At 46.8% G+C, this 21,133-nt stretch overlaps 1 protein-coding gene across 1 annotated transcript in view; it reads left to right on the forward strand.

The window, feature by feature from the left end:
* The window catches only part of LOC137346452 (unconventional myosin-Ic-like), a 79,703-nt gene that overhangs the window by 31,293 nt on the left and 27,277 nt on the right, over positions 1–21,133 (forward strand). Inside the window, exons 10-17 of the mRNA XM_068009901.1 lie at positions 1,560–1,665; positions 3,693–3,773; positions 11,558–11,649; positions 12,634–12,728; positions 12,809–12,855; positions 13,726–13,806; positions 20,609–20,714; positions 20,966–21,083. Of these exons, the coding sequence (XP_067866002.1) occupies positions 1,560–1,665; positions 3,693–3,773; positions 11,558–11,649; positions 12,634–12,728; positions 12,809–12,855; positions 13,726–13,806; positions 20,609–20,714; positions 20,966–21,083 (726 nt within the window). The remainder of the gene's footprint in view (positions 1–1,559; positions 1,666–3,692; positions 3,774–11,557; positions 11,650–12,633; positions 12,729–12,808; positions 12,856–13,725; positions 13,807–20,608; positions 20,715–20,965; positions 21,084–21,133) is intronic.

The following is a 21,133-nucleotide window of genomic DNA, read 5'->3' on the forward strand; positions in this document are numbered from 1 at the left end:
AGGTTACAGAGATGGGGAGTGTTGTAGGGGCTGGAGGAGATTGCAGAGATAGGGAGGGTTGTAGGGCTGGAAGAGGTTACAGAGATAGGGAGGGTTGTAGGGACTGGAGGAGGTTACAGAGATGGGGAGGGTTGTAGGGGCTGGAGGAGGTTACAGAGATAGGGAGTGTTGTAGGGGCTGGAGAAGGTTACAGAGATAGGGAGTGTTGGGGCTGGAGGAGGTTACAGAGATAGGGAGTGTTGTAGGGGCTGGAGGAGGTTACAGAGATAGGGAGGGTTGTAGGGGCTGGACGAGATTACAGAGATAGGGAGGGCGAGGCCATGGAGGAACTTGAAAATAAAGATGAGAATTTTAAAATCAAGACGTTGCTTGACTGGGAGTCAATGTAGGTCAGTGAGTACAGGGGTGATAGGGGAACGGGACTTGGTGTGTGTTAATGTAGGTCAGTGAGTACAGGGGTGATGGGGGAATGGAACTTGGTGTGTGTTAATGTAGGTCAGTGAGTACAGGGGTGATGGGGGAATGGAACTCGGTGCGATTTAAGACATGGGCAGCGGAGTTTTGGATGACCTCAGGTTTACAGAGTGTAGAATGTGGAAGACCAGCCAGGAGTGCATTTGAATAGTCAAGTCAAGAGGTAGCAAAGGCATGAATGAGGGTTTCAGGAGCAGATGAGCTGAGGAAGGGATAAAGTCAGGCGATGTTACAAAGGTGGAAATACAGTCTTAGTGATGGCATGAATATGAATTCGGAAGCTCATCCTGGGGTCGAATGTGAGACACCAAGGTTGCGAACAGACTGGTTCTATCTCAGACTGTTGCCAGAGAAGGGATGGAGTCGGCAGCTATGGAACGGAATTTGGAGCGGGGACCAAACACAATGGCTTCAGTCTTCCCAATATTTAATTGGAGAAAATTTCTGCTCATCCAGTACTGAATGTTGGATAGGCAGTCTGATCATTTAGCAAAAGTCGAGAGTGGTGGTGGTGAGCCAGAGCCGAGTGTCATCAGTGTGCATGTGAAAACTAATGCTGTGTTTTTGGATGATGTCACTGAGGGGCAGCATGTAGATGAGAAATAGGATAAATACTTGAACAAGGAAAATTTCACAGGGCTATGGGGAAAGAGCAGGGAGAGTGGGAATAATTAGTTAGCTCTTTGAAAGAGCCAGCACATACGTGATGGGCTGAATGGACTCCTGTGCTGTATGATTCTATGATGAGTGAGACTTGACGTTCGTCTCCAACAGCCTGCAGAAATGGAGACCCTGATCTTATCGAACGACTCCACACGCTAAAGCCAGTAGGAGTTATTGGGTAACTATCAGGTATGTGGACCCTTTCCCTTTCGGGAAGGAAATCTGCTGTCCTTTCCCAAACTGGGCCTCTCAAGTGATTGCAATCCCATTGGGTGGGGCTGGAGGAGGTTACGAGGATGGAGACAAGTGAGGTCACAGAAGGATTTGAGTGCAAGGTTGGGTTGGATTGATGGGTGAAACTGAGATGGTTGATTACACTAGGGCATATCCCCTTGCTCACTGGGCCTGTCTCCTCTCTGCAGCTTCGAACAGTTCTGCATCAACTACTGCAATGAGAAACTGCAGCAGCTATTCATTGAGCTGACGCTGAAGTCCGAGCAGGAGGAGTATGAAGCAGAAGGAATCGCGGTATGTTAACAGCAGAAATAACTGGTAAAAAGCAAGAGCCCTTTGATCAGTCATGCCAGTTCCAAACGTCATCTCTGAAACCCAACTCGCCCTGGGGTAGAGTCTCACTGGGAGATGCCGGGAGCCGCCAGTCTCTCACCCAGTCAACACTTCTTATCTGTGAGCCGAGGCAGTGAGCATTGGTGAGGTATTCAACTGTGAATGGCATCACATGCAGCTGAATCCTGTCCTCAGAAATTCTCATTCCTTTTTCCCCCTCCCTGTGTGTGTCTGCCTGTCTCCCTCTCTTTCTCTCTGACTGTGTGTATGGGTGTCTCTCCCTCCCTCCCTCTCTGTCTGTCTCCCTCCCTCTGTCACACTCCCACTCTGTGTAATGCTCCAACCCTCTCCATCCCCCATCTCTAGTCCTCTCTGTCTCTCTTTTTTCCTCTCCCATCTTGGATTTTTAAAATTCTTTTATGGGATGTGGACGTCACTGGAAAGGCCAGTATTTGTTGCCCATTCCTAATTGCCCTTGACAACTGAGTGGCTTGCTAGGCCATTTCAGAGGGCAGTTAAGAGTCAACCACATTACTGTGAGTCTGGAGTCACATGTAGGCCAGACCGGGTAAGGATGGCAGGCGCAGTGGTTAGCACCACAGCCTCCCATCTCTAGTGACCCAGGTTCGATTCTGGGTACTGCCTGTGCGGAGTTTGCAAGTTCTCCCTGTGACTGCGTAGATTTCTGCTGGGTGCTCCGGTTTCCTCCCACAGCCAAAGACTTGCAGGTTGATAGGTAAATTGGCCATTGTAAATTGCCCCTAGTATAGGTAGGTGGTAGGAGAATGGTGGGGATGTGGTAGGGAATATGGGAAAAAGGACATTCATGAACTAGACGGGTTTTGATGACAATCAATTATAGTTTCATGGCACCATAACTGAGACTAGCTTTCAATTCCAGATTTTTTTAATTAATTGAATTTAAATTCCACCAGCTGCCAGGGTGAGATTTGAACCCGTGACCACAGGGAATTAGCCTGGGCCTCTGATTAGTAGTTCTGTGACATTACCACTACACCACCGTCTCTCCTCTCTCAGGACACTGAAACGAGCTGTAGTGCTCCCACTGCTGCTGCTGTCATTTTCTAAAGCTCAGATCGGGAGCTGAACTTCAGCCTAGCTGGTCTATATCAGCTTGGTATAACACCAGCCGTGTATTCACCCACTGATCCTCCTCTCTCTCATGCACTCTCTCTTTCTCTTTCTCTGTTTTATCACTTTCCCATGCTAGTCTTCATTGCCCACTGAAGGAGGAGGGGGATCTCCTGTTTGGGGAATCTTTTTATCCCCCTCTGACAGATCACTCGGTAAATCCCATTGCCCCATTCCTCTTCCCTCTGTTAATTGTGGAAGTTTCTGCCATCCTTTCACTGTCTCGCGCTTTGAACTCAGCTTATGTAAAATTAGAGGCACAGATTCCTGTCTTACATCTGTGATCTGTAAACTGCAGCAACTTTTCACACTCTAACATGCCTGGCATTAAGTTAGAATGCAAAGGGATAAAGTGATGTTTCATTTGTACAGAGCCTTGGTTAGGTCCTATCTGGAGTAACTGTTCCGTTCTGGGCACCGCTCCTCAGGAAGGATATATTGGTTTTGGTGGGAGGGGGGTGGTGGGTGGAACACAGATTCACCAGAATGATCCTAAGGTTTAAAGGGTTAAATTATGAGGACAGGTTGCACAGACCAGGCTTGTATTCCCTTGAGTTTAGAAGATTGAGGGATGATCAAATCAAGGTTTTTAAAATGAAAAAGGGATTTGATAGGTTAGGTAGAGATGAACTATTTTCACTGATAGGGAGAATCCAGAACAAAGGGACACAAACTTGTAAATGAAGACGTTTCTCATTAATAAGCTCGAGTATTAAGAGCTTGTGGATTGTAAGCATGGCTTTGCTTTTGTTGGTTGTTGATGTCGATGGAAAGTGTGTTTCCTGCCCTGACTTCCTGGCCCCTTTCTATTTGAATTTCTTTTCCTGTGTTTCCAGTGGGAGCCTGTTCAGTATTTTAACAACAAAATCATCTGTGATTTGGTTGAGGAGAAGCACAAAGGAATCATCTCCATCTTGGTAAGGACATTGAATATTTGGTCTATACTTTTAAATTAAGTTTTGTGCTCTTGGTGTGAACCACTCCCATTGTTTTGTAGCAGCACTAAACTCAATGGCTCCCTCCCCTTCACATCATGGGTCGACAACTCTGGTTGGACATATTCCTGTTGGTTTTATCACATGACCTCCAAGCACCCCACCCTCCTCCCATTGGGCACCCGACATGTTCATCTTGTCAATGCCCTGCCTTCCCAGCCAATCAGAAAGCCAACCGACTCTTTGTTAGCCAATTGACAGTCAGGAATCATCCAATCAAACAGGCCTTTCCCCATTTCCAATATTTTTATTGCCAATAATCAAAAGTGTTCAAATAAAACGACAAACATGCCATTTTCTTCTGGAATACTCCCTGCGAGTGGATCTCTAACAGAGCAAGACTGCACCTTCTTCTGGCAGGGTAGGGATCCTGAAGAACCAAGACAGCATGGAGTGGGCTTCGCCATCAGAAACTCCTTGCTCAGCATGATAGGGCCTCCCTCAAATGACTCGGAACGCATACTGTCCATCCGACTGCTCCCCACCTCTGGTCCAGTACACCTATTCAGCATCTATGCTCCAACACTCTGCTCCCCACCTGAAGCTAAAGACCAGTTCTACGAGGGACTCCATAACATCGTTAGCAGCATCCCCAACACTGAACACCTATTCCTGCTGGGGGACTTTAATGCCAGGGTTGGGGCCGACCATGACTCATGGCCCTCCTGCCTTGGGCGCTATGGCGTTGGATGAGAACGGACAGAGACTGCTTGAGTTGTGTACCTATCATAACCTCTGCATCACCAACTCGTTCTTTCACACTAAACCCTATCATCAGGTTTCATGGAGGCACCCAAGATCGCATCGTTGGCACCAGCTAGACCTCATCGTCACAAGGCGAGCCTCTATAAACAGTGTTCAAATCACACGCAGCTTCCACAGTGCGGACTGCGACACCGACCACTCCCTGGTGTGCAGCAAGATTAGACTCAGACCAAAGAAGTTGCATCATTCCAAGCAGAAGGGCCACCCGCGCATCAACACGAGCAGAATTTCTCACCCACAGCTGTTACAAAAATTTCTAAATTCACTTGTAACAGCCCTTCAAAACACTCCCACAGGGGATGCTGAGACCAAGTGGGCCCACATGAGAGTCAGCTTTGACCACCTATGGCAAAAGTGCGAGGAGAAATGCAGACTGGTTTCAACCTCATAATGAAGAGCTGGAACCTGTCATAGCCGCTAAGCGCATTGCACTGTTGAACTACAAGAAAGCCCTCAGCGAGTTAACACCCGTAGCACTTAAAGAAGCCAGAAGCACTGCACAAAGAACAGCCAGGCGCTGTGCAAATGACTACTGGCAACACCTATGCAGTCACATTCAGCTGGCCTCAGACACCGGAAACATCAGAGGAATGTATGATGGCATTAAGAGAGCTCTTGGGCCAACCATCAAGAAGATCGCCCCCCTCAAATCTAAATCAGGGGACACAATCACTGACCAACGCAAGCAAATGGACCGCTGGGTTGAGCACTACCTAGAACTGTACTCCAGGGAGAATGTTGTCACTGAGACCGCCCTCAATGCAGCCCAGCCTCTACCAGTCATGGATGAACTGGACATACAGCCAACCAAATTGGAACTCAGTGATGCCATTGATTCTCTAGCCAGCGGGAAAGCCCCTGGGAAGGACAGCATTACCCCTGAAATAATCAAGAGTGCCAAGCCTGTTATACTCTCAGCACTACATGAACTGCTATGCCTGTGCTGGGACGAGGGAGCAGTACCACAGGACATGCGCGATGCCAATATCATCACCCTCTATAAAAACAAAGTTGACCGCGGTGACTGCAACAACTACCATGGAATCTCCCTGCTCAGTATAGTGGGGAAAGTCTTTGCTCGAGTCGCTCTGAACAGGCTCCAGAAGCTGGCTGAGCGCGTCTACCCTGAGGCACAGTGTGGCTTTCGTGCAGAGAGATCGACCGTTGACATGCTGTTCTCCCTTCGTAAGATACAGGAGACCCCCCAATAGCAGCAGAGACATGGAGGAACAGATTGGGAGGCAGATTTTGGAAAGGCGCAGAAGTAGTGGGAAGTTGTGTGTGGAATCAGAGGAGATAGGGGAAGCGTTAAATGAATATTTTTCGTCAGTATTTACAGTAGAGAAAGAAAATGTTGTCGAGGAGAATACTGAGATTCAGACTACTAGGCTAGATGGGATTGAGGTTCACAAGGAGGAGGTGTTAGCAATTTTGGAAAGTGTGAAAATAGATACGTCCCCTGGGCCAGATGGGATTTATCCTAGGATTCTCTGGGAAGCCAGGGAGGAGATTGCAGAGCCTTTGTCCTTGATCTTTATGTCGTCATTGTCGACAGGAATAGTGCCGGAAGACTGGAGGATAGCAAATGTTGTTCCCTTGTTCAAGAAGGGGAGTAGAGACAGCCCTGGTAATTATAGACCTGTGAGCCTTACTTCAGTTGTGGGTAAAATGTTGGAAAAGGTTATAAGAGACAGGATTTATAATCATCTTGAGAAGAATAAGTTCATTAGCGATAGTCAGCACAGTTTTGTGAAGGGTTGGTCGTGCCTCACAAACCTTATTGAGTTTTTCGAGAATGTGACCAAACAGGTGGATGAGGGTAAAGCAGTGGATGTGGTGTATATGGATTTCAGTAAGGCGTTTGATAAGGTTCCCCACGGTAGGCTATTGCAGAAAATACGGAAGTATGGGGTTGAAGGTGATTTAGAGCTTTGGATCAGAAATTGGCTAGCTGAAAGAAGACAGAGGGTGGTGGTTGATGGCAAATGTTCATCCTGGAGTTTAGTTACTATTGGTGTACCGCAAGGATCTGTTTTGGGGCCACTGCTGTTTGTCATTTTTATAAATGACCTGGAAGAGGGTGTAGAAGGGTGGGTTAGTAAATTTGCGGATGACACGAAGGTCGGTGGAGTTGTGGATAGTGCCGAAGGATGTTGTAGGGTACAGAGGGACATAGATAGGCTGCAGAGCTGAGCTGAGAGATGGCAAATGGAGTTTAATGCGGAAACGTGTGAGGTGATTCACTTTGGAAGGAGTAACAGGAATGCAGAGTACTGGGCTAATGGGAAGATTCTTGGTAGTGTAGATGAAGAGAGAGATCTTGGTGTCCAGGTACATAAATCCCTGAAAGTTGCTACCCAGGTTAATAGGGCTGTTAAGAAGGCATATGGTGTGTTAGCTTTTATTAGTAGGGGGATCGAGTTTCGGAGCCACGAGGTCATGCTGCAGCTGTACAAAACTCTGGTGAGACCGCACCTGGAGTATTGCGTGCAGTTCTGGTCACCGCATTATAGGAAGGATGTGGAAGCTTTGGAAAGGGTGCAGAGGAGATTTACTAGGATGTTGCCTGGTATGGAGGGAAGGTCTTACGAGGAAAGGCTGAGGGACTTGAGGTTGTTTTCGTTGGAGAGAAGGAGGAGGAGAGGTGACTTAATAGAGACATATAAGATAATCAGAGGGTTAGATAGGGTGGATAGTGAGAGTCTTTTTCCTCGGATGGTGATGGCAAACACGAGGGGACATAGCTTTAAGTTGAGGGGTGATAGATATAGGACAGATGTTAGAGGTAGTTTCTTTACTCAGAGAGTAGTAGGGGCGTGGAACGCCCTGCCTGCAACAGTAGTAGACTCGCCAACTTTAAGGGCATTTAAGTGGTCATTGGATAGACATATGGATGAAAATGGAATAGTGTAGGTCAGATGGTTTCACAGGTCGGCGCAACATCGAGGGCCGAAGGGCCTGTACTGCGCTGTAATATTCTAATTCTAACAGGGTTGTTGTCATGGGTGACTTCAACTTCCCTACTATTGTTTGGAACCTCCTTAGTGCAAATAGTTTGGATGGAGCAGTTTTTGTCAGGTGTGTCCAGGAAGGTTTTCTGACTCAATGTGTAGATAGGCTGACTAGAGGGGAGACTATGTTGGACTTGGTGTTTGGCAACGAACCAGGCTGGGTGGCAGATCTCTCGGTGGGAGAGCATTTCGGTGATAGTGATCACAACTCCCTGACCTTTACTATAGTCATGGAGAGGGACAGGAGCAGACGGGATGGGAAAATATTTAATTGGGGGAGGGGGAATTACAATGCTATTAGACAGGAACTGGGGAGCATAAATTGGGAACAGATCTTCTCAGGGAAATGCATGACTGAAATGTGGAGGTTGTTTAGGGAGCACTTGCTGCGACTGCTGGATAGGTTTGTCCCGATGAGGCAGGGAAGGGATGGTAGGGTGAAGGAACCTTGGATGACAAGCGATGTGGAACAGCTAGTCAAGAGGAAGAAGGGAGCTTACTTAAGGTTGAGGAAGCAAGGATCAGACAGGGCTCTTGAGGGTTACAAGGTAACCAGGAAGGAACTGAAGAATGGACTTAGGAGAGCTAGAAGGGGACATGAAAAAGTCTTGGCGGGTAGGATTAAGGAAAATCCCAAGCCGTTCTACACTTATGTGAGGAACAAGAGGATGGCCAGAGTGAGGGTAGGGCCGATCAGGGATAGTGGAGGGAACTGGTGCCTGGAATCGGAGGAGATAGGGGAGGTCCTAAATGAATACTTTGCCTCAGTATTCACTAGTGAGAGGAACCTGGTCGTTTGTGAGGACAGCGTGAAACAGGCTGATATGCTCGAACAGGTTGAGGTTAAGAGGGAGGATGTGCTGGAAATTTTGAATGATATGAGGACAGATAAGTCCCCGGGGCCAGACGGGATATACCTAAGGATATTACGGGAAGCGAGGGAAGAGATTACTGCGCCTTTGGCGATGATCTTTGCGTCTTCACTGTCCACTGGAGTAGTACCAGATGATTGGAGGGTGGCAAATGTTGTTCCCTTGTTCAAGAAAGAGAATAGGGATAACCCTGGGAATTACAGACCAGTCAGTCTTGCGTCGGTAGTGGGCAAATTATTGGAGAGGATTCTGAGAGACAGGATTTATGATTACTTGGAAAAGCATGGTTTGATTAGAGACAGTCAGCATGACTTTGTGAGGGGCAGGTCATGCCTCACAAGCCTTATTGAATTCTTTGAAGATGTGACAAAACACATTGATGAAGGAAGAGCAGTGGATGTGGTGTATATGGATTTTAGCAAGGCGTTTGATAAGGTTCCCCATGGTAGGCTCATTCAGAAAGTAAGGAGGCATGGGATACAGGATACAAAATTGGCTGGCCCATAGAAGTCAGAGGGTGGTAGTAGATGGAAAGTATTCAGCATGGAGCTCGGTGATCAGTGGTGTTCCACAAGGATCTGTTCTGGGACCTCTGCTCTTTGTGATTTTTATAAATGACTTGGATGAGGAAGTGGAAGGCTGGGTTAGCAAGTTTGCCGATGACACGAAGGTTGCTGGAGTTGTGGATAGTGTGGAAGGCTGTTGTAGGTTGCAACGGGACATTGACAGGATGCAGAGCTGGGCTGAGAAGTGGCAGATGGAGTTCAACCTGGAAAAGTGTGAAGTGATTTATTTTGGAAGGTCGAATTTGAATGCGGAATACAGGCTTAAAGACAGGATTCTTGGTAGTGTGGAGGAACAGAGGGATCTTGGGGTCCATGTCCATAGATCGCTCAAAGTTGCCACCCAAGTTGATAGGGTTGTTAAGAAGGCGTATGGTGTGTTGGCTTTCATTAACAGGGGGATTGAGTTCAAGAGCCGCGAGGTTATGCTGCAGTTCTATCAGGCCCTGGTTCGACCACACTTGGAATATTGTGTTCAGTTCTGGTCGCCTCATTATAGGAAGAATGTGGAAGCTTTAGAGAGGGTGCAGAGGAGATTTACCAGGATGCTGCCTGGACTGGAGGGCAGGTCCCACGAAGAAAGATTGAGGGAGCTAGGGCTTTTCTCATTGGAGCGAAGAAGGATGAGAGGTGACTTGATAGAGGGGTACAAGATGATGAGAGGCATAGTTAGAGTGGATAGCCAGAGACTTTTTCCCAGGGTGGAAAGGGCTATCACCAGGGGGCATAATTTTAGTGTGATTGGAGGAAGGTTTCGGGGAGATGTCAGAGGTAGGTTCTTTACACAGAGAGTGGTGGGTGCGTGGAATGCACTGCCAGCGGTGGTAGTAGAAGCAGATACATTAGGGGCATTTAAGTGACTCTTGGATAGGTACATGGATGATAGTAGAATGAAGGGGAGGTAGTTACTTAGATCTTAGAGTAGGTTAAAGGTTCGGCACAACATCGTGGGCTGAAGGGCCTATACTGTGCTGTACTGTTCTATATTCTAAGTTCTATATTCTATTCTAACAACAGATGCCCCTCTACATTGCTTTCATTGATCTCACCAAAGCCTTTGACCTCGTCAGCAGACGTGGTCTCTTCAGACTACTAGAAAAGATTGGATGCCCGCCAAAGCTACTAAGTATCATCACCTCATTCCATGACAATATGAAAGGCACAATTCAACATGGTGGCTCCTCATCAGACCCCTTTCCTATCCTGAGTGGCGTGAAACAGGGCTGTGTTCTCGCACCCGCACTTTTTGGGATTTTCTTCTCCCTATTGCTTTCACATGCGTTCAAGTCCTCGGAAGAAGGAATTTTCCTCCACACAAGATCAGGGGGCAGGTTGTTCAACCTTGCCCGTCTAAGAGCGAAGTCCAAAGTATGGAAAGTCCTCATCAGGGAACTCCTCTTTGCTGACGATGCTGCTTTAACATCTCACACTGAAGAGTGCCTGCAGAGTCTCATCGACAGGTTTGCGGCTGCCTGCAATGAATTTGGCCTAACCATCAGCCTCAAGAAAACAAACATCATGGGACAGGACGTCAGAAATGCTCCATCCATCAATCTTGGCGACCACGCTCTGGAAGTGGTTCAAGAGTTCACCTACCTAGGCTCAACTATCACCAGTAACCTGTCTCTAGATGCAGAAATCAACAAGCGCATGGGAAAGTCTTCCACTGCTATGTCCAGACTGGCCAAGAGAGTGTGGGAAAATGGCGCACTGACACGGAACACAAAAGTCCGAGTGTATCAAGCCTGTGTCCTCAGTACCTTGCTCTATGGCAGCGAGGCCTGGACAACGTATGTCAGCCAAGAGCGACGTCTCAATTCATTCCATCTTCGCTGCCTCCGGAGAATCCTTGGCATCAGGTGGCAGGACCGTATCTCCAACACAGAAGTCCTCGAGGCGGCCATCATCCCCAGCATATACACACTACTGAGCCAGCGGCGCTTGAGATGGCTTGGCCATGTGAGCCGCATGGAAGATGACAGGATCCCCAAAGACACATTGTACAGCGAGCTCGTCACTGGTATCAGACCCACCGGCCGTCCATGGCTCCGCTTTAAAGACGTCTGCAAACGCGACATGAAGTCCTGTGACATTGATCACAAGTCGTGGGAGTCAGTTGCCAGTGATCGCCAGAGCTGGTGGGCAGCCATAAAGGCGGGGCTAAAGAGTGGCGAGTTGAAGAGACTTAGCAGTTGGCAGGAAAAAAGACAAAAGCGCAAGGGGAGAGCCAACTGTGTAACAGCCCCGACAAACCAATTTTTCTGCAGCACCTGTGGAAGAGTCTGTCACTCTAGAATTGGCCTTTATAGCCACTCCAGGCGCTGCTCCACACACCACTGACCACCTACAGGCGCTTACCCATTGTCTCCCGAGACAAGGAGGCCAAAGAAGACTATACAGCCCACTCCATTCCAGAGCCCACCCCAATTACCCAAAGTGTCCTTTGTTGTAGAGTCTTGCTGTGTCACTGATTTGCTCTGTGATCTGTTTCACAGGATGAGGAATGTTTGCGTCCTGGAGATGCGACAGATTTAACCTTCCTCGAGAAGCTGGAAGAGACGGTTGGGAAACATCCTCATTTTGTAACGTGAGTAGACTCTCTCTTACCTTGTCTGAGTCCTTCCATTCTGTCTGATATATTGGTTCCCTCCTTCCTATCCCTCCCTGCAGTTACCAGCTGCCCTGAGATTGGATGGAGTCTCCAAGAATTTTATGGAGTGCTTGGGGACAAATAAAAGTCCAATGGGGAGTTTGGAGCTAATGCCCAAAGTAACATAAGCCCTCAGTCAGTAACTTCACATCTGTCCCTCTGCTCCTCTCAGACGTTTGTCACTACACTGACCTGCTCACACTTCCTGCCCCGTGTCACTGACTCTCTCTCATGTGTCTCCAGCCTTGCCAGTGAATTGCATCAGGCCAGTGATGGGCTTCATTTAGTGAATGAGGAAATGTGACTGGTCTGATCGGGTTAATTTCTCCCTCAGGATTCCCAGTCAAAGCGTTTGAAAAGTGAATGATCCAGTATACATTCAGAGTGCAACCTGGGTAACTGAGCACCACCCTGTTATGGGGGAGAGTGTAGGAGGACCAGGGGGAATTGGCAGATGAATTCCCTGGTTAACCAGCCATAATGTCTGAAATAACAGACACCTGGAAATTGTATTCATCTGTTAAGAAAATAAATCCAATTTCTTTTAATTCTATATCATTGTCTCCACACTGTCGGTCTGTGCATCGCTCCTTCCCCCTCTCTCTCTTTCTCTCACTTTCCCTCTCTCTGTCCCAGTATTTCTCCCTTCCTCGTGCCCCCCCCTTCCTCAACTCGCTTCTTCGCTTCCCCTGCTTCGTTCCCCACCCCCCCCTTTCTCTATATCTATCTATATCTTCTCTCTTGTGATCTCCCCCTGAGAGTACCCGCTCAGTTGCGCTCTCTCTCTTGTGCATGTTCACATGCGCGAGTTCTCTCTCTCTCTCTTTCTCTCTCTTTCTCTCTCTCTCTCTCTTTCTCTCTCTCTCTCTCTCATTTCCCTATATCTATCTATCTTTGTGGCTAATGACCATTCCTCTCCAGACACAAGTTGGCGGATCAGAAAACCCGGAAGACGCTGGCAAGAGAGGAGTTCAGGCTTTTGCATTACGCTGGTGAGGTGAATTACAATGTGACAGGTAGGCAAAGCACCAACTCTCACATTCCACATTCCTTAAACTTTGTTTGGATCCCATTTAAAGTAAAACTTCTTCTGCAGGATTCCTGGACAAGAACAATGATCTGCTCTTCAGGAATCTGAAAGAGGTGAGTTTCACAAAAATAATAAATCCGATCTGGAATCGAAATGTTCTTGTTCAAATCATGTGGAAAACGAGAAAATGTCTAGTGACCCTCTCAGAACTTATTTCAGCAGGGGAGGAATACATTTGTGATCTAAAAGATATTGTGAGGTGCAGGGTAGATTAACATTCAGTTCTCAGTGTTAAAATATATTTTCCCTCTTCCTGTGTTCAACACATCTATCACCAGTCACTGGAAGGTGTGCCTGACCCCTGCACTAACAATCCAGGAATGTGATACAATTGGTAAAAAAGCCAGGGGGGGGGGGGGTGGTGGGGGGGGAGATGAGAAATATTTTTAAACAGTGAGTTGTTATGATCTGTAAACTTTCAAAAGCAAATTGGATAAATACTTAAAAAGGATCAATTTTCAGGGCTCCTGAGAGAAATGGACTTGCAGGGCTAGAGGAATTGAGCCAGGGAGTGGGAATGACTGCACAGGTTCTAGTGGCTGAATATTGTCCTCCTGTGCTGTAAAATTCTGAGATCTTATCCGCCTGTGGCAGTTTGAGAACTTGAAAAATCTAGAAATAAAAGGCTGCCATCAGTAAAAGTTACCAGGAATAGAAACTCGGCTGCTTCACGAATCTCCCTATTTGGAAGGAAACTTGGCAATAAATGCCAGGCGTGCCAGCGACCCACATTTCCTGTGAATGGATTAAAATAACAATCAGTGTGGCTGTTTGCTAACTGTCCTTGCTCATTGGCCCAGATCAGTGTGTGTGTCACCGGAGAGACTCATTGTTAAATCCCTCACTGGGTGATTGAGTACAGACAGTGTGTGTGACCAGCCTGTCTTTGTCCATTGGCTCATTTTTTTTTTTGTTCGTTCCAGGCAATGTGCGAGTCTGGAAACGGGATCCTGAACGAGTGCTTCGAGCGAGGGGAACTGGACGACAAGAAGAGACCGGAAACGGTAAGGAGCAAAAGGACTGTGACCCTCGAGGGGAAATTTACTTCAGTTTCCTGTCCCACAAACCACAATAAAGCTGGTAGGGCAGGTGATGTGTTGCAGCTGTACCATGTGGGAGCTGGTGGACACCTGTGTGATCCATGGCAACCACATCTGCAGTAAGCGTGTGCAGCTCGAGGAACTTCGACTCAGAGTTAATGAGCTAGAGTCTGAGCTTCAGACACTGCGATGCATCAAGAAAGGGGAAAAGTTACCAGACACTTTGTTCCAGGAGGCAGTCACACCCCTTAGACTAGGTACTTCAGATTTGTTCTGTGGTCAGGGACAGGAGGGTGTGACTATGAGTGAGATAGACAAGGGAATCCAGAAGGAAGCAATGGAGGAGCCTCAACCCCCGCAATTGTCCAACAGGTTTGAGGTTCTTGCAGCTTGTGTGGATGAGAGCAGGGACTGCAGGGAGGATGAGCAAATTGACCACAGCACTGTGGGGCAGGGGGCCATTCAAGTGAGGGGGAGGAGTAAAAAGAAATGTAGTTGCAGTAGGGGACAGTATAGTTGGGGATAGATAATGTTTTCTGCAGCTGAGAGCCTGCGTCCCAAAGGCTGTGTTGTCTGCCTGGTGCCAGGATTAAGGACATTTACTCAGGGCGGGAGAGGAAGGATCCAGTTGTCATGGTGCCCATGGGGTACCAATGACATCGATAGGACAAAGAGGTTCTGCTGAGGGAGTATGAACAGCTAGGGGGCTAAATTAAAACGCAAAACCACAAAGCTAATAATCTCTAGATTGTTATCTGAGCCATGAGCAAATTGGAGTAGGGTAAATAAGATCAGAGAGTTGAATGTGTGGCTCAAAGATTAGTGTGGGAGAAGTGGGTTTTGATACACGGGGCACTGGCACCAGTACTAGGAAAAGAGGAGCTGTATCGATGGGACAGTCGTTACCTGAACGGCGCTGGGACCAGTGTCCTGTAACTAGGGCTGTAGAGAGGGCTTTAAACTAAGGGGAAGGGTTCACATGAGGGGAGATTTGGACAGTTAAAGAGAAAGGACATGGTAATAGTGCAGGGTAGCGATACAGGTTCATGGTAACCAGAGAGTGACAGAGCGTACAAAAACAAGAGTGCACCAACAAATATGGTCAGATTAGGGAAAAATGGCTTTAAACTAACAGAGGGGGGAGGGTTCGGGTGAGGGGAAATTTAAAAATCTAAAGATAAAAGTTGTGGCAATAGAAAAGTATATTGATGTGTGTAAAGGCAGGCTGAATGGGACAGGAAGGGACAGAGAGTTTAACGGTAACAGTGCATTAGAGAGTATGATCCATGCAGGGAATAGTAGTAAAAATATTGAAGTCACTTTATCTGAATGCGTGAAGCAGCCACTATAAGATAGATGAACTAGTGGCACACATAGAGATAAATGGTTTAGATCTAATCGTTATTACAGAGACATGGTTACAAGGTGACCAAGGTTGGGAAATAAATATTCAAAGGTACACTATTTAGAAAAGACAGACAGAATGAAAAAGGAGGAGGGGTCACCCTGATAGTAAAGGATGACATCAGGACATTATTGAGACAGAACATGGACTCATGGACTCAGAAAACAGGAAATAGAATCAGTAAAGGTGGAGAATAGGAATAGCAAGGGTCAGAAAATTCTGGTGGGAGTAGTTTATAAGCCCCCTAACAGTAGTTATATCGTTGCACAGAGCATTAAACAAATAATTATTGGAGCTTGTAACAAAGGCAATGTAATAATTGTGGGGGACTTTAATCTTCATATAGACTGGACCAATCAAATTGGCAAGAGTGGTCTTGCAGATGAGTTTGTAGAATGCTTTTGTGACAATTTCCTGGAGCAATATGTTGTGAAAACAACTAGGGATAAAGCTGTTTTAGATTTAGTATTGTGTAATGAGGCAAGGTTGATTAGTAATGTCACAGTAAAAGAACCACTGGGAAATAGTGATCATAATGCAATTGAATTCCATATTTTATTTGAAAACAACATACTCGAATCGCAAACAAGGATTTTAATCTTAAACAAAGCCATTACTTAGGTTTGAGGGGAGAGCTGGCTAAGTTTGATTGGGTAAATAGACTAAAAGGTATGGCGGTAAATAAACAGTGGGAAACATTTAGAGAAACAATACTTTCCATTGAAAAACAAAAACTCAGCAAGAAAGATCCATCCGTGGCTTAATCAGGAGGTTAGGGATAGTATTAGATTAAAAGAAGGACTTAAAATATTGCAAAGTATAGTAGTAAGTCTGAGGATTGAGAGTGTTTCAGAATCCAGCAAAGGGCCACCAAAAAGTTGATAAAAAGGGAAGAAATAGAATGACAGTAAACTAGCCAGGAGTATAAAAACAAATTATAAGAGCTTTTACAAGTATATAAAAAGGAAGAGAGTAGCTAAAGTAAACGTTGGTCACTTAGAGACAGAGACAGGCGAATTTATCATGGAGAATGAGGAAATGGCAGAGACATTGATCAAATATTTTGTGTCTTATCTTCACAATGCAAGTTGCATTCCAGAAATAGAGGGTAACCTATGGGCTAATATGAGTGAGAAAATTAAGGTGATTATTATCAGCAGAGAAAAGTATTGGAGAAAGTCCAGGAATTAAAATCGGACAAATCCCCAGGACCTGATGGCCTACGTCCTTGGGTTCTAAAAGATATTCAAGAAAGGAAGGACAGAGAAGAAAGGGAACCACAGGCCAATTAGCCTGATGTGAATTGTCAGGCAAGTGTTGAAATCTATTATTAAGGAGCTCTTTGCGATGCACTTAGAAAAGCACAGTATGTTTAGAACAAGTCAACATGGTCTTACAGAAGGAAAATGGTGTTTGATAAATTTCTTAGAGTTTTTTTGACAAGATAACCAGTAGGGTAGATAGAGTGAAACCAGTAGATGTAATATACTTTGATTTCCAAAAGGCATTCGTTAAGGTGCCACACAAAAGGTTAATATGCAAGATAAGGGCTCATGGAGTTGGGAGTAATATATTAGCATAGATAGAGGACTGGTTAACGGACAGGAAGCAGAGAGTAGGGATAAATGGGATGTTTTCAAGTTGACATGCTGTAACTAGTGGAGTGCTGCAAGGATCAGTGCTGGGCCTCGGCTATTTACAATCTATATTAATGACTTAGACAAAGAGACAGAGTAATGTATCTAAGTTTGCTGACAATACAAAGCTAGGTGGAAATACAAGCTGTGAGTAGGAGACAGAGAGACTGCAAAGAGATATAGACAGGTTATGTGAGTAGGCAACAAGGTGACAGATGGAGTATCATAAGGGGATGTATTAGGTTATTCACTTTGGTTGGAAGAATAGAAAAACAGAATATTTTTTAAAAGGCGTGAAACTTGTAAATGTTGATGTTCAGAGAGACTTGGATGTACTTGTACAAGGAACACAAAAGGTTAGCATGCAGGTACAGCAAGTAATTAAGAAGGCTGCGTTTGCTGACAATGCGACCACTAGGTGGCGCTGCAGAGGCACATGCGCAAATGCAGCCGGTGCCATGAAAATGTCACAGTCTGCGACGTCAGGCAGCTGCCAGGATTAAAGATGGCGCTGCTCAAATAATCACACGAAGGCAACCTAACCTACACACATGGCAGCACACAATGGCGGGAGGAAGAGAGCGAACGGGACGGTGGGTGGGGGGGGGGTTGTGGGACGGAATGGTGTGGAGCGGGCCGGGGAGGGGAGCGGCTGGAGAGAGCAGCGAGGGGGGGAGCGGAGAGAGCAGCGAGGAGGGTGGCGGGGGGAGTAGCGGAGCTTGACGCATGGGTGAATACCCGTTAGCGTTGCATCGCTGTACGTGTAAAGCGCATGCGCAGAGGCTGACCAGGCGTGTTGCCCGAAGATGCACACGTCACGGATGATGTCATCGGCGCATGCGCTAACCAGTCCTGGCAGGTCGGAACGCAGCGCACGTGCAGAGAGCAGGAACCCGTCTGCACATGTGCGCACCTTGGCGCAGCCTGATGACGTCAGTGGCCGGCTGTGTTGTCAGAAATGGCTTTGAATTAAGAAAGCAAATGGCAAGTAACCTTTATTGCAAGGAGATTGGAATACAATAATAAAGTTTTGCTACAGTTGTACAGGGCTTTGGTGAGACCACACCTGGAACACTCTGTGCAGTTTTGGTCTCCATATTTAAGGAAGGGTTTACTTGCATTGGAGGCAGCACAGCGAAGGTTCCCTAGATTGGTCCCTGGGATGAGAGGCTGAGTAAATTGGGTCTCTATGCTCTGGAGTTTAGAAGAATGTGAGGTGATCTCATTGAAGCTTACAAGATTCTGAAGGGGTTTGACAGGTTAGACACTGAGAGATTGTTCCCACTGGTCAGGGAATCTAGAACACGGGGACAAAGTCTCAGGATAAGGGGCCGATTATTAAGGACTGAGATGAGAAGAAATTACTTCACTCAAAGGGTTGTGAATCTTTGGAATTCTGTATCCCAGACGGTTGTGGATGCTCCATCATTGAATATATTTAAGGCTGAAATAAACAGATTTTTGGACTCTTGGAATCGAGGGATATGGGGAACGGGTAAGAAAGTGGAGTTGAAGCAGAGGATCAACCATGATCATATTGAATGGTGGAGCAGGCTCGAGGGGCTGAATGGTTTACTCCTGTTCCTAGTTCTTATGTTTTTAAACTAACACAATCCATCCCTAACTATCCAAGGTGCTGATGCTCACTTCAGGGGATTTCTCCCTTTGCACTACCAACTCTGCTTGCTCCTGTTGTGTAGTCTGCATCTCACTCATTCCGATAGTCAGTCCCTGTTAAGGGTTCAGCTTTCTCCATCCTTTTCTTGAGCCATTGAAAAAAATCATGGCTCCTCCCAACAGCAGCCTCTACCCTCACTCTGGACAGGATCTCACACTGTGTTCAGAATGCTGTTGTTTCCATATAGGGGGCAGAGCTGGGTGAGTGTGTAGTGTTGCCCATTTACAGTGGGTTTTTGTGTCTCCTGCCCAGTCAATAAACTCTTCTCGAGATTGATCATGATGTTATTGGACTTGAGTGACATCTCTGCTTTCTGGCATTTTATAAGATGGGTGCAGAGTCAATGAGTTTGTTGACTGAGAACAGAATGGATATATACAGCCCTACTTCCCGGCAGCCTTTATATATCTATTCCACCTAGATAAATGAAAACAACCAAATTTTTTTTTTAAATTCATTGCTGGGATGTGGGCGCCGCTGGCCAGGCCAGCATTTATTGCCCATCCCTAATTGCCCTTGAGAAGGTGGTGGTGAACTGCCTTCTTGAACCGCTACAGTCCATGAGGGGTAGGTACACCCACAGTGCTGTTAGGAAGGGAGTTCCAGGATTTTGACCCAGCGACAGTGAAGGAACGGCGATTATAGTTCCAAGTCAGGATGGTGTGTGACTTGGAGGGGAACTTGCAGGTGGTGGTGTTCCCATGCATTTGCTGCCTTTGTCCTTCTAGTTGGTTGAGGTCGTTGGTTTGGAAGGTGCTGTCTAAGGAGCCTTGGTGCGTTGCTGCAGTGCATCTTGTAGATGGTACACACTGCTGTCACTGTGTGTCGGTGGTGGAGGGAGTGAATGTTTGTAGATGGGGTGCCAATCAAGCGGGCTGCTTTGTCCTGGATGGTATCAAGCTTCTTAAGTGTTGTTGGAGCTGCACCCATCCAGGCAAGTGGAGAGTATTTCATCACACTCCTGAGTTGTGCCTTGTAGATGGTGGACAGGCTTTGGGGAGTCAGGAGGTGAGTTACTCGCCTCAGGATTCCTAGCCTCTGACCTGCTGTTGTAGCCACGGTATTTATATGGCTACTCCAGTTCAGTTTCTGGTCAATGGTAGCCCCTAGGATGTTGATAGTAGGGGATTCAGCGATGGTAATGCCATTGAATGTCAAGGGGTGATGGTTAGATTCTCTCTAGTTGGAGATGATCATTGCCTGGCACTTGTGTGGCGTGAATGTTACTTGCCATTTATCAGCCCAAGCCTGGATATTGTCCAGGTCTTGCTGCATTTCTACACGGACTGCTTCAGTATCTGAGGAGTCACGAATGGTGCTGAACATGTGCAATCATCAGCGAACATCCCCACTTCTGACCTTATGATTGAAGGAAGATCATTGATGAAGCAGCTGAAGATGGTTGGGCCTAGGACACTACCCTGAGGAACTCCTGCAGTGATGTCCTGGAGCTGAGATGATTGACCTCCAACAACCACAACCATCTTTCTGAGCGCTAGGTATGACTCCAGCCAGCGGAGGGTTTTCCCCCTGACTCCCATTGACCTCAGTTTTGCTAGGGCTCCTTGATGCCATACTAGGTCAAATGCTGCCTTGATGTCAAGGGCAGTCACTCTCACCTCACCAAGGCCCATGCAGATAACCCTGTACCATCGGGGGGTAGGGGGGTCACATGTTAAGAATGGAATATTGACCAATCGTAGTGATCAATCTCTATCAATGAGTCTACAACAAACCCGACATGAGATGAGGAAAACCCCCAGTGATGGAGAGCTTTGGGAACTATCGGTCCAAAATCGCCTGTTCCTCCCGAGCTCCACTCAGCACACATCATGTCTCCAATTGCTCAAATACTGGATCCTCAAACGCCGGGTCCTCCGGTTACTGGAATGCCAGGTCCTCCTGTTACTCCTGTGTTTAAAAAGCTGTTTCTTTGAGTCCAGTGAAAGCCCTGGTGAAGAGCAGATCCTTACTCGGTATTTCCACAGCTCCAACAGTGTTCCGTTTCCCTGGTTGACCTTTCCCTCTCCCTCTCTCTCAATGCAGGCAGCGACTCAGTTTAAGAACAGCCTGGGCAAACTCATGGAGATCCTGATGTCGAAAGAGCCGTCGTATGTCCGCTGTATAAAACCCAACGATGCAAAGCAATCAGGTACCACCCCTCCTCCCTCTTCACCCCCACTTCCCCTTTCCACCTCCCAACTCCCCTCCCCACCCACCCCAATAGGAATGGGCAGTAAATGTCACTCTGACGGCATCAGCTACATCTGAAGAATTTTTTAAAAATATGCTAAGATGTAAAGGATATTGAAAATAAAAGGCTTTGACACACATCTCTAAGCTTGCTGTGAATTTACACTATTCCCTTGCAATAACGATTGAGTTTTCTCCTCTCTGCTCCAGGAAGATTTGATGAAGTTCTAATTCGGCATCAGGTGAAATACCTTGGTCTGATGGAGAATCTCCGAGTTCGGAGAGCTGGATTTGCATACCGGAGGAAATTTGAAATCTTCCTGCAGAGGTGGGTGTGGGCGGTGGACGGAATATGGAATTTATTTCCTTTACAAGAAA

This window comes from Heterodontus francisci, chromosome 30 (genome assembly GCF_036365525.1).
Source record: "Heterodontus francisci isolate sHetFra1 chromosome 30, sHetFra1.hap1, whole genome shotgun sequence".
NCBI lineage: Eukaryota > Metazoa > Chordata > Chondrichthyes > Heterodontiformes > Heterodontidae > Heterodontus > Heterodontus francisci.